The sequence below is a fragment of the Heptranchias perlo genome, chromosome 21, assembly GCF_035084215.1.
Source record: "Heptranchias perlo isolate sHepPer1 chromosome 21, sHepPer1.hap1, whole genome shotgun sequence".
In the NCBI taxonomy this organism is placed as follows: Eukaryota; Metazoa; Chordata; class Chondrichthyes; order Hexanchiformes; family Hexanchidae; genus Heptranchias; species Heptranchias perlo.
The window spans coordinates 12,495,842-12,514,438 of record NC_090345.1 but is presented as its reverse complement, the minus strand read 5'-3'; the positions used below and the strand labels follow the sequence as shown (position 1 = coordinate 12,514,438).

The 18,597-nt window shown below is 43.8% G+C and overlaps 1 protein-coding gene across 1 annotated transcript in view; it reads left to right on the top strand.

Annotated features, from left to right (window-relative positions):
• The window catches only part of cusr (Copper-only SOD repeat protein), a 112,443-nt gene that overhangs the window by 76,116 nt on the left and 17,730 nt on the right, over nucleotides 1–18,597 (top strand). Inside the window, exon 8 of the mRNA XM_068002098.1 lies at nucleotides 833–957. Within this exon, the coding sequence (XP_067858199.1) occupies nucleotides 833–957 (125 nt within the window). The remainder of the gene's footprint in view (nucleotides 1–832; nucleotides 958–18,597) is intronic.

Genomic DNA, 18,597 nt, shown 5'->3' with positions numbered 1-18,597 from the left:
AGCAGCTGTTTTCTTGTCAGTGAGAGTTAACAGTACTGATTTGCATTTTCTGCTCACACTGTTGTCTCGTTGGGGGAGAGCACAGCTCTATGCACAAGAGTTTAACACACATAGGACTAGAAATTGCTTTGCATTGCACCCGTTTTTAGGGTGTAAAATGGGCACAGAGCATACCAATATTAGCAGTGGAATGGCCTGCACTCGATCTGCACATGCAGTGGTGTCACTGCTAAATTCGTGCGGCCTGTTTTTTAGGTGTCCCGGGTGGACACCTATAAAACAGGCACCATGCCTCTTGAATATGTAAATGAGGAGCATAATCGAACTCTCCTGTTCACTCCCCACACCCTTTAATGTTCCTCTTTTTCAAACAATTAATTCCTTTTTAAAAGAATTTATGGACTCTACACTGAGAGAATCCGATATTCCATCCTTTCTTATGTAAATAAATATTTTCTAACCTCCCCATTAATTTTTTTGTGATTATCTTAAATTTGTGCCTTCTCACTGACCAATGGAAACAATCTATTACTGTTTACCTTATCATAACCCTTCATAATCTTGAAGTCACTTCTTAACCTTCTTAGCTGTAGTGAAAAAAAGGCCTAACTTGGAAATGAGTTTGAATCCAGACAGATTTGACGGAAGGTCTCTTTCTACCAGCTGTAATTGTCTTATGTGAATCAGATTCAGGACAATCTCAGTTCAATTCCGAGTAGATTTGAGTCCATGGCATAAAACTCCCTATGGTTTGGCACTTAACTAACAGAATTTGCCAGTGTCACAAATTGCACACTGAATGTAATAAACTTAAATGTGTTTCTCTTTCTAGGTATGAATTCCGCAGTACTGTTGCTGATGTTCTAGGGATTCCTGTCTGGAGAGTAACCATTTTACCTGGGGGCCCATCTGCTGCCAGCACAAAGGGATGCCAGCAAATCACCTTCTACATGTCAGGCAAGTTTTCAAACACGTTCTACTTAACAATTGCAATATTTATGCAAGAAAAGAATATTCTGAAGGTGTCACAATAATCTTGCCTTCAGTTCGCTCCCTTATCTCCATGCAATCTGTTTGGTGTCTGAATTTATGCCTCCCCTCCCCCCGGTGAAGTCCTTTCGAATGTTTTACTAAATTAAAAGGTATTATCTAAGTTTAAGTTGTTGTTGTAACCTACAGAGTAAAAGGATTTTATCCTAGTACCAGCAAATAGAGTAAGTCCAATGTGAAAACATTTAAATGATTGGGTTCAGGTAGGAAAAACAATGAAGTGCATTTTCTTTCAAAGATATTAACTTGTGTTTTAAATCATCAATACCATTAACCATAAATATTAAGCACTCAGAAGTTATTTTTGGGACATTTCTAGGGTGAGGTATTATGGAGGGTGTGTGTGAGAGGGGAGCCCTCTATTTCGTGCCACTGCTAAACACACTGGAGTGAATTTTCACTTTTACTGCGGGGATGTTGGTGGATCGGCCGTCTATTTTACACATTGCCCGATTTATGTTTCCATTTGGAAATGAAAATTAGACATGGTGTAAAATGGGAGGCCAATCCATTTCGGCCCGGCAGTGAAAGTGAAAGTTCACCTTACTATCTTCACACACTGCCTGTCATGAGGCTGCTACCTGTTTGAGGCAGTGTACCTGGAACAACGTAAATCTACAAATAAAACTCTCATTAAACACACACACGGAAATAAATAATAATGTGCAGTAGTTAACTATGTATAAAGAGAAATTTCAAATAGCACCAGCTGCACTGAACAGGCAACCTTCTAGAAAGGTCAGACTAACCCCCACCCCAGCAAAACAAATAAGTAAATAACTTAATTCAAGGTTAAAATACAAAAGAACAGAAGGTTTTGAAGGTGACACGTGTTAAATTGCTTCTTACGAATTTGCTAAAGTCCTCCCCACTGAGTCTTGAAGTGGCCCCATGAAGATTCTAAATGATGTGTTGATGATGGTCTTAAGAATCATCTGTCTCAGTTAATTAGGTGAGGAAGGTATGGAGGCTGGGAACCAATTATAGGCCAATGTCATTAGGTTTCAAAAATCATGGACCACTCGAAAAAGCTCCAAAAGGCAGCAGAAGGAACATTTTTCATAAATATATAATTTACTTATAAAAGTTGCCACAGAAAACTCAGTCACAATTGCAGACAGAACAGAAGTGTTTAGCAGAGTGGTCACCTTATCTGTGTTTGGTCTCTCCAATATAGAGGTGACTGCAGTATGAATAGTGATTGGAGGAACTACATGTAAATTGCTGTTTTACACAGAAGGACTGTTTAGGGCCCTGGACAATGGAATGGGAAGTGAATGGGCAGTGTTGTATCTCTTGGAAGATGCCAGGGCAAGGGTGACTAGAAGTTGGGGGTGGTGGAGAACTGAACCAGGATGGTATGGTCCTTCTGGAAGGTGGAGAAGGTCGGGGGGGGGGGGGTGGAGATGTGTTTGGTGATGGGATCATGTTGTAGCTGGTGGAAATGATAGAAGTTGCTTTGGTGAATAAAGAGGTCGGCAGGGTGGAAAGTGAGGATCAGTGGGACTCTGTCATAGTTGTGGGAGGAGGTCAGGGCAGAAGGTCAGGAAATAGGATGGACCTAGTCAATGGCCCTGTTGACTACTGCAGTGGGGAATCTTTGGCTGCGGAGAAAGGAGAATATTTCAGAAGCTCTTGTGCGGAAAATGGAGCCACAGAACATCTACGATAGAAATGGAGAAACTGGGAGAAAGAGACGGAGGGAGAGATTTTGAGGCCTCTTGTGCAGCAAAAACTGGGCGTAGCACCCTGAAAATGGTGGGGAATGACTTGCCGCCCCATTCCTGCTGTCGATGTGGCCGCCGCAATCTTCCATCTGGCCTACTGCTGGGAGTCTGGCGCACCTGCCTGAATCAGGCAATAGACCCTTTTAATATACAAATCGGGGTCCTATGTATGTACATAGGACCCCATTTGCTGTTTTAGGACCGTGCTGGTAGACTGTGCGCTGTGCAGTTTTGTCAGTTCTATGATACTCGGTTCCAATTGCTACCGAGCGACCCTGTTGTAAGTGCAATGGGTGAGGTCACGATCGGGATGCGCTGTGGTGTCCTTGCAGTTAAATAGCCTGCCAACTTCACGGTCAAGGCTCAAACATGAATAATGGCAATTTGGGAGAGGTAACAGAGGTGCCCGTGGAATCGTATCACACCAAGTAGTCAATGCTTTCAGTCGAGGATGGGAGGAGAGAAAATTGCCAAGAAAATCTACTGTTTTAAATGAAAAAGAAAACAACAACACTGCCACCAAATCTGATTTGAGTACTGCTCAGCATGACTGAACTAATCAAGGAGCTGAACTTGATGTAAAGACTTACAGCATATCATTTAATCAGTTATGCCGTATGCAGTTTAAATTGGAACTAAAGGACATCAACCACATCTGAATATTTTTCAGCTCTTTGAAATTTAGCCCATATTAGCTTACACACAAAACGTTAGAAACACTTTGCAATTAGTTTCTTAAAATTGATGTTTGACTTAGGTACTGACTGGAGTGGGAGTGATTCAATTTCCCTTTCTTTTCAAAAACTGCTACATGCCAATTTATGTTCCTTATTCTATTAACAGAAAATTCTATTTTCTTACATTTTCTGGTTTAACGGTATTTTACTCATCAAAACTTTGGTGACCTACAAGTTTAAATTTACCTACACATTTACCTGAGGAAGGAGGAAGCCTCCGAAAGCTTGTAAATTTCAAATAAAATCGTTGGACTATAACTTGGTGTTGTAAAATTGTTTACAAGTTTAAAGGTAAACCTGAAAAATGCTTTTATAACACAAATCTAGGAATATGGAAAGGCTGTTCATTCCATCTGGATCACTTAATGATTCAGGTCTTGTTTCAGGAACTAGTTTGTCCTAGTTAATACCTCTGTTAAAATAATGGACAAAAGATTTTTATACAAAGACATAAAACTTTCAAATGTTAATATTTGCAATATAATTTCAAGGCCATTGTAGTGAAATGAAGGATACAAGATCATAATTATGGGCGAGGAAGGTCACCCAGAGAGATCCTGCTGTCCATCCACTGTAGCATCCAATTGTTTCTTAAATGATTCCAGTATTTTTGCTTCCACTACTCTATTTGGACATTTATCCCACATGTTGATCATTCTTAGCAGGAAATTCTTCTTCATACAATCAGTCCTAAAATTACCTTTTACTTCCTAATCTGAAAAGCCCAAGTCTATCTAGTCTTTCCTTGTAACTCAGACACCCAACACAGGGGATCAGCCTTGTTGTTGTTCCTCTCTGCATTGCCTCCAGCACTAGAATGTCTCTCTTGTTTCTTGGCACCAAAACTGGATGCAGTATTCAAGGTGCAGACTAAGCACAGCATTATAGTTTAATCATTACTTTCTACTGTTTTGATTATGTCATTCTACATTCTATTAAATTTGCTGATGCTGTTCTGTATTGATTGAACATATTTAGCATCCAGTTTACGAAGACTCCTAGGTCTCTTTCAACTTCATCCCTAGTTATTTTAGCGCCATTCATGGAACACACATGTTGTCTATTTTTTCTTCCTTAAATACTTGGCTTCTGGTCTTAAGGTATTTCTGACTCCCAGCTCGTGTTGAATTTTATCATCCTGTGGTTGTTATCTCCCGGGGATACTACGACTTTAATTTCTTATTCATTTTCTGGGTCATTAACGAATACCGGATAAAGATGAGCATTTCCTTATGTCCCAGTGCATCAAGAAAGTCACAAGAAGCAGTCATGTACTACATCTACCAACTCTGACTCTAAACAACTTGGGGTAAATTTTAACAATGAGGCGGGATCTCAGCGGGGGGTGGGGGTCAATAAGCGGGTGGGAAACCGGGAAAAAATGTTCACGCATGTTCTCGAGGGATCGCGACTCAATTGAAGGCACTTGATTCTATTTCCGGGTTTTGCGTCTCCAAGCTGCCAGCGGGCGTACTACACACCCGTGTGACGCAATTTAAAGCCCACTATTTAAAGGGCCAATGCAATAATGGATTTTGAAGGGGAAAGGAGTAAAAAAGAATGGTAGGACATAGAGGAAAGGCAGCACCCAGACGCCTCCCTTGAGATACTACTGGCTGCTGTGAGAAGGAGGGAGTTGTTATACCTAGGTGACAGAAGGAAGAAACCTGCTTCTGCCACCAAGAAGGCATGCCAGCCATGGCAGAACAGGTCAGGAGCATGGTGCCCAGGACTTGGGTGCAGTGCAGGAAGCGATTTAATGACCTAACCAGGTCAGGAAAAGTGAGTAGTTACTGATTCACCTACACCCTGTGGTGCATATCACCCCCCTCTCACTCTGTATTGCCAAGCCTACTCCATCACATCACTCCTCATACCCACTTAAGTCTCATTATCAACTTACCTTCACTTTCTGTGTACTTCCTCACCTCCCTATTTGTGAACCCACCACTCCCACTCACCTCAATCCTGATGCAATGTGATGAATCTGTCTGATACTCCTGATGCATCACTTTCGTGGGCAGCCTCACCCAAAGCAATGCATCCATTGGGTGACCCCGTCACCCTCACCCACTCACACATTTGTTCTTTCTCCTCTTGTAGGAGAAGAGAGCACAAAATGCACGAGAAATGGGTAGGACTGGAGGGGGGCCACCACAAATAGTGGCCCCGACAGAGGCGGAGTAGGAGGCATTGGATCTAAGCTGGACGCAGGAATGCCTGGCTGCTGGAGATGCTGAGACTGGCACCCCACAAACGTCTGGTAACAGAATTTTAACATCCCTCACACATCATGAATTGATGTTATCAATGATTGACCTGTTGCACGCCTCAGGATGCTTATTGCAACATCACTTCTGCGATGATTCTTAATATTGCTGTATGTTATCTTCCAGGGCCTTCAAGGAGTGCTGAACAGGCCGACGACATGGACGAGGGCGATTCCTCAGAGGAGCTCCATGTCTCTGAGGGCACACCGTCACATTATAGTGAACCATGCACCAGATACTCACACCTCGGTGGATACTATTAGAGTGTTAGTTGGGCTGCTACTTGGTGAGTCATCACACACTAGTGAGCACGAGAAGACACTGGTGGCAGGGGCAGCTTTGGCGAGTCTGCGTCGGTGGACGCACTCTTCTCCAAGCTCTGTTCGGCTGGACACAGATGCTGAACCCCAGGGGCCATCCTTGAAAAGGAGAATGATCGAGCTATGGATGCACCTTTGCGATGTACTGGAAGACTTGCCACGTTCAGTCTCCACAATAGTGGAGAGGATGGAGGAATCCACCTCCAGCATCAGTGGACTGGTGGCGCAGGTATGAACGGGAATGTCTGCGATGGAAAAAATGGCAGGCTCCATGGCGCTTCAAGCACGGCTCACAAATGAGCCCATTCAGGCCCTGACAACGGCTGTGCGGACTCAGGGTGAACACCATTCTACCGCCTTAAACAGGCAGACGGATACATTAGCAGTGGCCTTACAAGCCATCACATGTGTCCTCCAAGCTGTTGTCCTGCAGAGCGGTAGGAATGATGTGACCCTGGCCCAGGAGAGGGATGATGGCATAAGGGCTCGTGGAAGTGGGGACTCCACTCAAAGCACTCCCACGTCTCACCCATTGCACCCCCCCAAAAAACGGTACCCCCAATGCTGCCTTTAGATGGCCGAGTCTGTCCCTGCACAGATGCAAGTGGAGCAGTCCTTGGAAGGGCCTTCACGGGCCTCAATACCCAGAGGGTGTAGGCCCAGAGCATCTCAGCGGTCAGGGCGGGGACCTAAGCAACCTTCCACTACCTCTGCTGAAGCCACAGGGGATGCACCCTGTAGAAGTAGTAGGAAGGGGAAGGCAAAGGTTTTGTGATCACCAAGGGTATGCACAAGGTCTTTGTGGCGCACCTCTGTCTTGTGGAGCTGCAACTTCCAGAGCTGCAAGCCGTGCCTGCCGCAGATGGTGATGTGCCTCCTTCTCAGATGTACTGCTGATTAAATCCACTGCACCCCCTATCCTGATGGTGTCAGTTTGAGGGGGTCCAAAATGTAGGTAAAAATGCGTGAACACAAGAATTCTGAGTATGAACAAAGAAATCTCAGTCTAAACATAAAGAGCTCCCAGCCAAAGGTTTGTCTGAGTACTGATTGCCCTGTTGCAAAAACTCACCTTTTCTTCATGTGTCAATCGGTTTAAAGGTCCAAATGGGTGCCGGCTGCAACTCGCCTCCGTTTTTTCCATGGCCTCTTTCAGAGGCCACGAGAGACACGTTAAGGGAAAGTTAAAATCGTTTGGCTGAATACACAAAAATGTAATCCCCTTAACTGCTTCAACTGCGTTAATTGGACCTTTAAATATTGGCCCGCCGGCTTTAAGTGCCGACGGGACTTCCGGGTTTCAGAAGTGCGCACGCACCCAGATGCGTCTGGGTCAAACCCGGAAGTCGGCGGGTTGGAGCCGGGATTCGGTCCTGCTTCCAAAACCAACAATTTGCACTGCCCACATGCCCCCAACCCACCTGTTCTTGGGGGTTAAAGTTTTTACCCCCTTGCGTTTTCCCAAACTATTGTAGGTTGACTGAAGTCTCCCATTAAAATAACTTTCCTGATTTTACGCACTCTTCCTAGAGCAAATTGTGTCCTGTCTTATGCTGAACAGATGGTCTATAACATAGCCTTCGTGTTCGCTTGGATTTTTTTTAGCATTAGTGATGTCTAACCAGTGTAGTTAATTTTGCAGCTTTTCACCTCCCACAGGATCAAGTACTTTTACCTCCCAGGTAAACCTGACATATGGGACTACACTATGTCCTTTTCTGCCCATTCTATCTTTTCTAAACACCCTACACCCCTAAATGTTATATTAATTTCCATCTGTAGGATTTCACTTATTTCTGATATTCCCACGACATCATAGTTCCCTAAAACCACAACAGCCTCCAGTTTTGGCATTTTATTTCTAAAGCTTCTTGCGTTCATGTATATGCATCTTGTTACATAAGAACATACATATGAATTAAGAGCAGGAGTAGGCTATTTGGCCCCTCGAACCTGCTCTGCCATTTGATAAGATCATGGCTGATCTGATTATGACCTCAACCCTACTTTCCCGTCTACCTCCTATAACCTTTGACTTCCTTGTTAATCAGGAATCTATCTAACTCAGCCATAAAAATATTCAATGACCCTGCCTCCACCGCTGTCTGGGGAGGGGAGTTCCACAGACTCACGACCTTCTGAGAGAAAAAATTTCTCCTCATCTCCTCCTTAAATGGGAGACCCCTTATTTTTAACCTGTGTCCCCTAGTTCTAGTCTCTCCCACAAGGAGAAACATCCTCTCAGCATCTACCCCTTCAAGTCCCCTCAGGATCTTATATGTTTCAATAAGATCACCTCTCATTCTTCTAAACTCCAGTGTATACAGGCCCAACTTGTCCAACCTTTCCTCATAAGATAACCCCCTCATCCCAAGAATCAGTCAAGTGAACTTTCTCTGAACCGCCTCCAAAGCAATTATGTCCTTTCTTAAATAAGGAGACCAAAACTGCACACAGTATTATAGATGTGGTCTCACCAATGCCCTGTACAACTGTAGCAAAACATCTATACTTTTATATTCCATTCCCCTTGCAATAAATGACAACATTCCATTTGCCATCCTAATTATTTGCTGTACCTGCATACTAACTTTTTGTGATTCATGTACTAGGAAACCCAGATCCCTCTGTACCTCAGAGTTCTGCAATCTCTCTCCATTTAAATAATATACTGCTTTTCTATTCCTCCTGCCAAAGTGGACAAGTTCACATTTTCCCACATTATACTCCATCTACCAAATTTTTGCCCACTCACTTAAGCTCCCTATATCCCTTTGCAGACTCCTTATGAACTCTTCACAACTTACTTTCCTACCTACCTTTGTGTCATCAGCAAATTTAGCAACCATATATTTGGTCCCTTCACCCAAGTCATTGATATAGATTGTAAATAGTTGAGGCTCCAGTACTGATCCCTGTGGCATTCCACTTGTTGCATCTTGCCAAACTGAAATTGACCCATTTATGCTTACTCTCTGTTTCCTGTTAGCTAACCAATCCTTTATCCATGCTAATATGTTATCCTCTACACCATGAGCTCTTATTTTGTGTAGTGGCCTTTGATGTGGCACCTTGTCAAAAGCCTTCTGGAAATCCAAGTATACCTCATCCACAGGATCCCCTTTATCCACGTTGCTTGTTACTTCCTCAAAGAACTCTAATAAATTTGTCAAACACGATTTCCCTTTCACAAAGCCATGTTGACTTTGCCTGATTGCATTGAGATTTTCTAAGTGCCCTGCTATAACCTCCTTAATAATAGATTCTAGCATTTTCCCTATGACAGATGTTAAGCTAACTGGCCTGTAGTTTCCTGTTACAGATTTGCCTTCTGTTACATTCCCCAGTGTCTGCTTATAGCTGGTTTCCAGTTCATGTGAGTTTCTGAGTCCATACCTACTTGATGACTACCTTGTACCCTACAATCTGAGATCCTGTTTCCTCCCTTCCCTCACAGAAACCTGTTCTGTTTAACACAGTTCAGATTGATTATGCACACTGTTTATTACAGCAACTTTATCAATAATTTGGTCCTAAGTTACACTCTTTATGAACTCTTCTGCATCAAGGTGTTATAAATCTCACTTGTAACATTTACCTGATGTCGATAGCTCTACCCAGAGCACAAAACATACCCTTTGGCACTAAAATAGGCAATTTTACCCGGCGGTCACAGGATGGCTGGTGCAAGCAATTGAAAAATGTCACTGGTACAATAGAGGGTTCACTTCTGAGGATGCAGCTAAGGCACACAATAGGAGCAGAGTAGAGGGAGCTTTACTTAGCATCTAACTATTGTACTTGATCTAGGAATGCTTGATACTAATATTGAGAGTACCCAAAATGGGAAAGTTCCATTTCCGAGTGATAACATGCTCAGCCTAATAAACACAATAAAATTACTAAAAAGTAATATAAACTAGAGGGCACAATTCAAAAAGGGGTGCAGGAACAGAGAGATTTGGGGGTATATGTGCACAAATTGTTGAAGGTGGCAGGGCAGGTTGCGAAAGCGGTGAAGAAAGCATATGGGATCCTGGGCTTTATAAATAGAAGCATAGAGTACTAAAGTAAGGAAGTCATGATAAACCTTTATAAAACACTTGTTCGGCCACAACTGGAGTATTGTGTCCAGTTCTGGGCACCGCACTTTAGGAAAGATGTGAAGGCCTTAGGGAAGGTGCAGACGAGATTTACTAGAATGATTCCAGGGATGAGGGACTTTAGTTACGTGGATAGGCTGGAGTTGTTCTCCTTGGAATAGAGAAGGTTGCAAGGAGATTTGATAGAGGTATTCAAAATCATGAAGGGTCTAGACAGAGTAGATAGAGAGAAACTGTTCCCATTGGCGGGCGGGTCAAGAACCAGAGGGCATAGATTTAAGGTGATTGGCAAAAGAACCAAAAGCAACATGAGGAAAAACTTTTTTACGCAGCAAGTGGTTATGATCTGGAATGCACTGCCTGAGGGGGTGGTGGAGGCAGATTCACTCATGGCTTTCAAGAGGAACTTGGATAAGTACTTGAAAGGAAAAAAATTGCAGGGCTACGGGGAAAGGGTGGGGGAGTGGGACGAGCTGGATTGCTCTTGCAGAGAGCAGGCATGGGCTCGAAGGGCTGAATGGTCTCCTTCTGTGCTGTAACCATTCTATGATTCTATGCCTATATTTATAAATCCCAGGATCCCATATGCTTTTTTTAACCACTTTCTTAACCAGTCCTGCCACCTTCAAAGATTTGTGCACATATACCCCCTGTTCTCTCTGTTCCTGCACTCCCTTTAGAATAGTACTATTTAGTTTATATTGCTTCTCCTCATTCTTCCTGCCAGAATGTATCACTTTGCACTTCTTTGCATTAAATTTCATCTGCCATGTGTCCACCCATGTCACCAGCCTGTCTGTGTCCCCTTGAAGTCTATTACTATCCTCCTCACCGTTTACTACACTTCCAAGTTTTGTATCATCTGCAAATTTTGAAATTATGCCCTGTACACCCAAGTCCAAGTTATTAATATAGATCAAAAAAAGCAGTGGTCCTAGTACCGACACCTGGGGAACACCACTGTGTATCTTCCTCCAGTCCGAAAAACAACCGTTCACAACTACTCTTTGTTTCCTGTCACTTAGGCAACTTCGTATCCATGCTGCCGCTGCCACTGCCCCTTTTATTTCATGGACTTCAATTTTGCTGACAAACCGATTGTGTGGCACTTTATCAAATGCCTTTTGAAAGTCCATACACACCACATCAACCGCATTGCCCTCATCAACCCTCTCTGTTACCTCATCAAGAAACTCAATCAAATTAGTTAAATACGATTCACCTTTAACAAATCCGTGCTGGCTTTCCTTTATTAATCCACACTTGTCCAAGTGACTATTAATTTTTTTCCGGATGATCGTTTCTAAAAGTTTCTCCACCACCGAGGTTAAATTGACTGGCCTGTAGTAGCTTGCTTTATCCTTACACACTTTTTTGAACAAGGGTCTAACATTTGCAATTCTCCAGTGGTCTAGTACCACCCCCGTATCTAAGGAGGATTGGAAGATTATGGCCAGCACCTCTACAATTTCCACCCTTACTTCCCTCAGCAACCTAGAATGTATCCCATCCGGACTGAGTGACTTATCTACTTTAATCATAGCCAGCCTTTCTAGTACTTCCTCCTTATCAATTTTCACCCCATCCAGTAGCTCAACTACCTCTCCTTTTGCTGAGATTTTGGCAGCATCTTCCTCCTTGGTGCAAAGTACTCATTTAGTACCTCAGCCATCCGTAGATCTCCTTTTTGGTCCCTAATCGGCCCCTCCCCTCCTCTTCCCGTTTACTATTTATATGCCCATAGAAGACTTTTGGATTCCCTTTTTGTATGGTAACTTATAGCATAAAACTACATTAAAAAAAAACTAAACTTGATTTAGTTATAGCAAGTAGCGTTTTTTAGTGCAGTTAACATTCTCTAAATTAAGAGTAATTTAAAGGAGTAAACTCATTAAAGAGAGTAACTAACGAGCTTAAACTAAGGCAAGTCATGGCAGCAGAGCTCGCACCCGTGATATGCTCCTCCTGCGCTATGTGGGAAGTCATGGACACTACCAGTGTCCGTGGCGACCATGTGTGCAGGAAGTGTGTCCAACTGCAGCTACTGGCTAACCGCATTTTGGAGCTGGAGCTGCAGGTGGATTCACTGTGGAGCATCCGCAGTGCTGAGATTATCGTGGATAGTACGTTCAGTGAGGTGGTCACACCGCAGGTAAAGATTATGCAGGCAGAAAGGAAATGGGTGACCGCCAGGCAGAGTAAAAGGACTAGGCAGGTAGAGCAGGAGTCCCCTGGGGCCATCTCCCTCTCAAACAGATATTCCACTTTGGATATTGATGGGGGAGATGGCTTATCAGGGGAATGCAGCAAGAGCCAAGACCGTGGCACCACGAGTGACTCAGCTGCACAGGAGGGGAGGAAAAAGAATGGGAGAGCAATAGCGATAGGGGATTCCATCGTGAGGGGAACAGATAGGCATTTCTGCGGCCGCAGACGTGACTCCAGGATGGTATGTTGCCTCCCTGGTACTAGGGTCAAGGATGTCACGGAGCGGCTGCAGGACGTTCTGAAGGGGGTGGGTGAACAGCCAGAGGTTGTGGTCCATATCGGTACCAACGACATCGGTTTAAAAAAAAGGGATGAGGTCCTGCAAACAGAATATAGGGAGTTAGGAAATAAATTAAAAAGCAGGACCTCTAAGGTAGTAATCTCAGGATTACTCCCAGTGCCACATGCTAGCGAGAGCAGAAATAGGAGAATAGACCAGATGAATGCGTGGCTTGAGAGATGGTGTAGAAGAGAGGGGTTTAAATTCCTGAGGCATTGGGACCGATTCTGGGAAAGGCGGGACCTGTACAAGCTGGACGGGTTGCACCCAAGCAGAACCGGGACCAATATCCTCGCCGGGGAATTTGCTAGTTCTGTTGGGGAGGATTTAAACTAGTATGGCAGGGGAATGGGAACCAAAGGGCAGGTACAGATAGGACAAATTCAGACCAGGAAATGGGAAGTAGAAAAGCAGTTAGTGACGTAGTTAGCGACTCTCCAAGGCAAAAGAAGCAAAGGTTAAATAGTGTTCAGCACAGGAATTTGATGGGGTTAAAGGGTATATACTTCAATGCAAGGAGTATTACAAACAAAGCAGATGAGCTAAGGACACAGACACATGGCAGCATGATATCATTGCTATAACGGAAATCTGGCTTCAAGAGGGGGATAATTTGCAGCTCAATATCCCTGGATATAGAGTTTTCAGGCAGGATAGAGTGGGTGATAAAAAAGGAGGGAGGGTGGTTAGCATTATTGGTTAAAGAATCAATTACAGTTGTGAGAAGGGATGATATGCTAAATGGATCATCAATCGAGGCCACATGGGTTGAGCTAAGAAATAAAAAAGGTGCAGTCACACTACTAGGAGTGTACTATAGACCCCGAATAGCGAAAGGGAGATAGAAGAACAAATATGTAGGCAAATTTCTGAGTGCAAAAATAAGAGAGCAACAGTAGTAGGGGACTTCAACTACCCTAACATCAACTGGGATTCAAACAGTGTGAGGGGCATAGAGGGTGCAAAATTCTTGATTGGTGTCCAGGAGAACTTTTTTAGCCAGTACATGACAAGCCCAACACGAGAGGATTCAATTCTAGATTTAGTCCTGAGAAATGAAGATGGGCAAGTGGGTGAAGTGACAGTGGGTGACCATATGGGGATGGTGACCACAATTCAGTTAGTTTTAGCATTATTATGGAAAAGGACAGAGTTAAATCAGGTATAAACGTTTTAAATTGGGGGGAAGGCAAATTTTACAGAACTAAGAGGTGATTTGGCAGAAGTGGACTGGACACAACTACTTGAGGAGAAATCAACGGCAAGTCAGTGGGAGGCACTAAAAAGTGAAATTCTACGGGTACAATGCAGACACATCCCCTCAAAGAAAAAGGGTGGCACTGCCAAATTTAGAGCCCCCTGGTTGTTTAGAAGTATACGGGGCAAGATAAAGCAGAAAGAAAGCTTATGACTGTCACAGAAAGCTAAATCCTGCAGAAAGCCTAGAGGAGTATAGAAAGTACAGGGATGACGTAAAAAAGGAAATAAGGAAAGCAAAGAGAGGGCATGAAAAAATATTAGCTCGTGAGATTAAAGAAAACCCAAAGATGTTTTATCAGTACATTAAGAACAAGAGGATATCTAAGGAAAAGGTGGGACCGATCAGGGATGATAAGGGTAACTTGTGTGTAGAAGCAGAGGATGTGGGTAGGGTTTTAAATTAATATTTTGTCTCCGTATTCACAAAGGAAAGGGATGATCTGGACGTAGTAGTTAAAGAGGAGAGATGTGAAATATTGGATAAGGTAAACATAACGAGAGAGGATGTACTAGAGGGACTGGAATCCTTGAAAGTTGATAAGTCACCAGGGCCGGATGGATTGTTTCCTAGGCTATTGAAGGAAGCCAGGGAGGAAATAGCGGATGCTCTGAGGATCATTTTCCAATCCTCACTAGATACAGGGGAGGTACCGGAGGACTGGAAGTTGCTAACGTAGTACCATTGTTTAAAAAGGGTACGAGGGAAAGGCCGAACAGTCTTACCTCGGTGGGCAAACTATTAGAATCAATAGAGATAGGATAAACTGTCACTTGGAAAGGCATAGTTTAATCAGGGATAGTCAGCATGGATTTGTTCAGGGAAGGTCATGCCTTACAAATCTGATTGAATTCTTTGAGGAAGTGACAAGAAGGATTGATGAGGGTAATGCAATGGATGTTGTCTACCTGGATTTTAGTAAGGCATTTGACAAGGTCCCATGTGGCAGACTGTTGAGAAAGGTAAAAGCCCATGGGATGCAGGGAAATGTGGCGAATTGGCTCAGTAACAGGAAACAAAGGGTAAAAGTTGATGGATGTCTTTGTCAATGGAAATCCGTTTCCAGTGGTGTACCACAGGGCTCAGTGTTGGGCCCCTTGCTGTTTGTGGTATATATTAATGATTTGGACTTGAATGTAGGGGGCATGATTGGCAGACGACACAAAAATTGGCCGTGTAGTTGATAGTGAAGAGGATAGCTGTAGACTCCATGAAGACATCAATGGGTTGATGGAGTGGGCGGAAAAGTGGCAAATGGAGTTCAACCCGGAGAAGTGTGAGGTGATGCACTTAAGGAGGGCAAACAGTAAAAGGGAATACGCAGTAAATGGGGAAAAAATCGAGAGGGGTAGAGGAAGTGAGAGACCTTGGAGTGTATCTGCACAGGTCCCTGAAGGTGGCAGTACAGGTAGATAAGGTTGTGAAGAAGGCATATGGAATGCTCTCCGTTATTAGCCGAGGTATAGAATACAAAAGCAGGGATGTAATGATAGAACTGTATAAAACGCTGGTAAGGCCACAGCTGGAGTATTGTGTGCAGTTCTGGTCACCACATTACAGGAAGGACGTAATTGCTCTGGAGAGAGTGCAGAGAAGATTTACAAGAATGTTGCCAGTGCTTGAAAATTGCAGCTACGAGGAGAGATTGGATAGGCTGGGGTTGTTTTCCTTGGAGTAGAGGAGGCTGAGGGGAGACTTGATTGAGGTGTACAAAATTATGAGAGGCCCAGATAGAATAGATAGGAAGAACCTGTTTCCCCTAGTGGAGAGTTCAAGAACTAGAGGACATAAATTTAAGCTGATTGGCAGAAGGATTAGAGGGGACATGAGGCAAAACTTTTTTACCCAGAGGGTGGTGGGTGTATGGAATTCGCTGCCCGGATTGGTGGTAGAGGCAGAGACCCTCAACTCTTTTTAAAAAGTACCTGGAGCTGCACCTAAAGTGCTGTAAGCTGCAGGGCTACGGACCGGGTGCTGGAAGCTGGGATTAGAATGGGCACCTGCTTGTTCTTTGAGCCGGCGCAGACACGATGGGCCGAATGGCTCCCTTCTGTGCTGTATCTTTTCTATGGTTCTATGTTAGCCGCCAGTCTATTCTCATACTTTCTCTTTGCCCCTCTTATTTTTCACTTCTCCTCTGTACTTTCTATATTCAGCCAGTTCTCACTTGTGTTATCAATCTGATATCTGTCATACTTTTTCTGCTTCATATTACTCACTATCTCTTTCATCATCCAGGGAGCTCTGGCTATGGTTGCCCTACCCTTCCCCCTCATGGGAATGTACCTACACTGTACCCGAACCATCTCCTCTTTAAAGGCTGCCCATTGTTCGATTACAGTTTTGCCTGCTAATCCTTTGATTCCAATTTACCCGGCCCAGATCCTGAGGGAAGATTTCTTCTGGTTGCTATATGTCAGCAACGTTATAAACATAGGAAAAAGATTTCTTCTAATTGTTATCTCAGGTGAGATCCTAAATATATTCTTTTAGAATGGTTTTGTGATTTTCCAAAACTGTGAACATAGGTCTCCCTGCTGTACATATAATGTTGCTAATGCATAGCAACCAGAATGAATTCCCCCACCCCTTTGGTAAACACCAGTACACAGATCAGTTTCTAAATGACGTATTGCTGTATTTTTGTACCCAGTGAATGATCCAGCTGGTACCATTAGAGTGCTGAAACAGTGAAATCTATAAAATGGTCATTTGCGAATTTTTTTTTTTTGCAAAATAAAATTACATTTAATTCACTGGAGATGGGTCAGATTTTAACTGCGGGCCACTGTTTGGCAGGCGAGCAGCGGTGTAAGTTAGAAACTCACCCGCTGCCCAAAAATTTAGGCCTGGGGTATTTTAACTCCTAGGCGGCACGGAGGCTGCCAGCTGACAGCAGGTAAGTAGTGGGATCGGCTGCCGGGCTATCCCCGGAGGTCCTACAATTGGGGTGGGGGGTGAAATGACGGCAGGGGAGGCCTAAATTTCCTTGTGGGGCATGGAGAAGCACTCCTGCTTCTCCTGTCCCCATAAAAAAGTAAGAAACAAAATTTTAAAATTTACCTTTGTGGGCCTCTTGTGGACCTGATCCAGTTTCTTGATGGGTTGGCCTGACGGAAAACTAACTACTGCTTCCTGTTCAGGCTGCCGAATAAAAATTGCAGTCAGGTCCTGATGATGTCATCGGGACTTGACATGTATATGTTAAAAAGGACCTCGCCAGCTTTGGACGGGTGTCTTTGTTGCCTGCTCAGTTGAGCAGGTAAAAATTGCGGAAGGTCAGCTCCCAGAGGCTCCAAGGAGGATAAGTGACTGTGGCGATTTTAACTGGCCACCTGCCTGGTTTCCACCGGATGTGTAGGGGTTAAAATCGCCCCCAGTGTATCTGACTCAGCCTCATGAGTTGATGGGCGGTTCACTACTAGGAACATAGGAACAGGAGTAGGCCATTCAGCCCCTCGTGCCTGCTCCGCCATTTGATAAGATAATGGCTGATCTGTGATCTAACTCCATATACCTGCCTTTGGCCCATATCCCTTCATACCTTTGGTTGCCAAAAAGCTATCTATGTCAGATTTAAATTTAGCAATTGAGCTAGTATCAATTGCTGTTTGCGGAAGAGAGTTCCAAACTTCTACCACCCTTTGTGTGTAGAAATGTTTTCTAATCTCGCTCCTGAAAGGTCTGGCTCTAATTTTTAGACTGTGCCCCCTACTCCTCGAATCCCCAACCAGCAGAAATAGTTTCTCTCTATCCACCCTATCTGTTCCCCTTAATATCTTATAAACTTCGATCAGATCACCCCTTAAACTTCGAAACTCCAGAGAATACAACCCCAATTTGTGTAATCTCTCCTCGTAACTTAACCCTTGAAGTCAGGGTATCATTCTAGTAAACCTACGCTGCACTCCCTCCAAGGCCAATATGTCCTTCCGAAGGTGCGGTGCCCAGAACTGCTCACAGTACTCCAGGTGCGGTCTAACCAGGGTTTTGAATAGCTGCAGCATAACTTCTGCCCCCTTGTACTCCAGTCCTCTGGATATAAAGGCCAGCATTCCATTAGCCTTATTTATTATTTTCTGCATCTGTTCATGACACTTCAATGATCTATGTACCTGTACCCCGAAGTCCCTTTGGACATCCACTGTTTTTAACTTTTTACCATTTAGAAAGTACCCTGTTCTATCCTTTTTTGATCCAAAGTGGATGACCTCACATTTGTCTACATTGAATTTCATTTGCCACAGTTTTGCCCATTCACCTAATCTATCCATATCCCTTTGTAATTTTATGTTTTCATCTACACTGCTTACAATGCCAACAATTTTTGTGCCATCGGCAAACTTAGATATGAGACTTTCTATGCCTTCATCTAAGTCATTAATAAATATTGTGAATAATTGAGGCCCCAAGACAGATCCCTGCGGGACTCCACTAGTCACAATCTGCCAATGTGAGTACCTACCCATTATCCCTTCTCTCTGTCACCTTTTGCTCAGCCAACTTCCTAACCAAGTCTGTACTTTTCCCTCGATTCCATGGGCTTCTATCTTAGCTAACAGTCTCTTATGTGGGACCTTATCA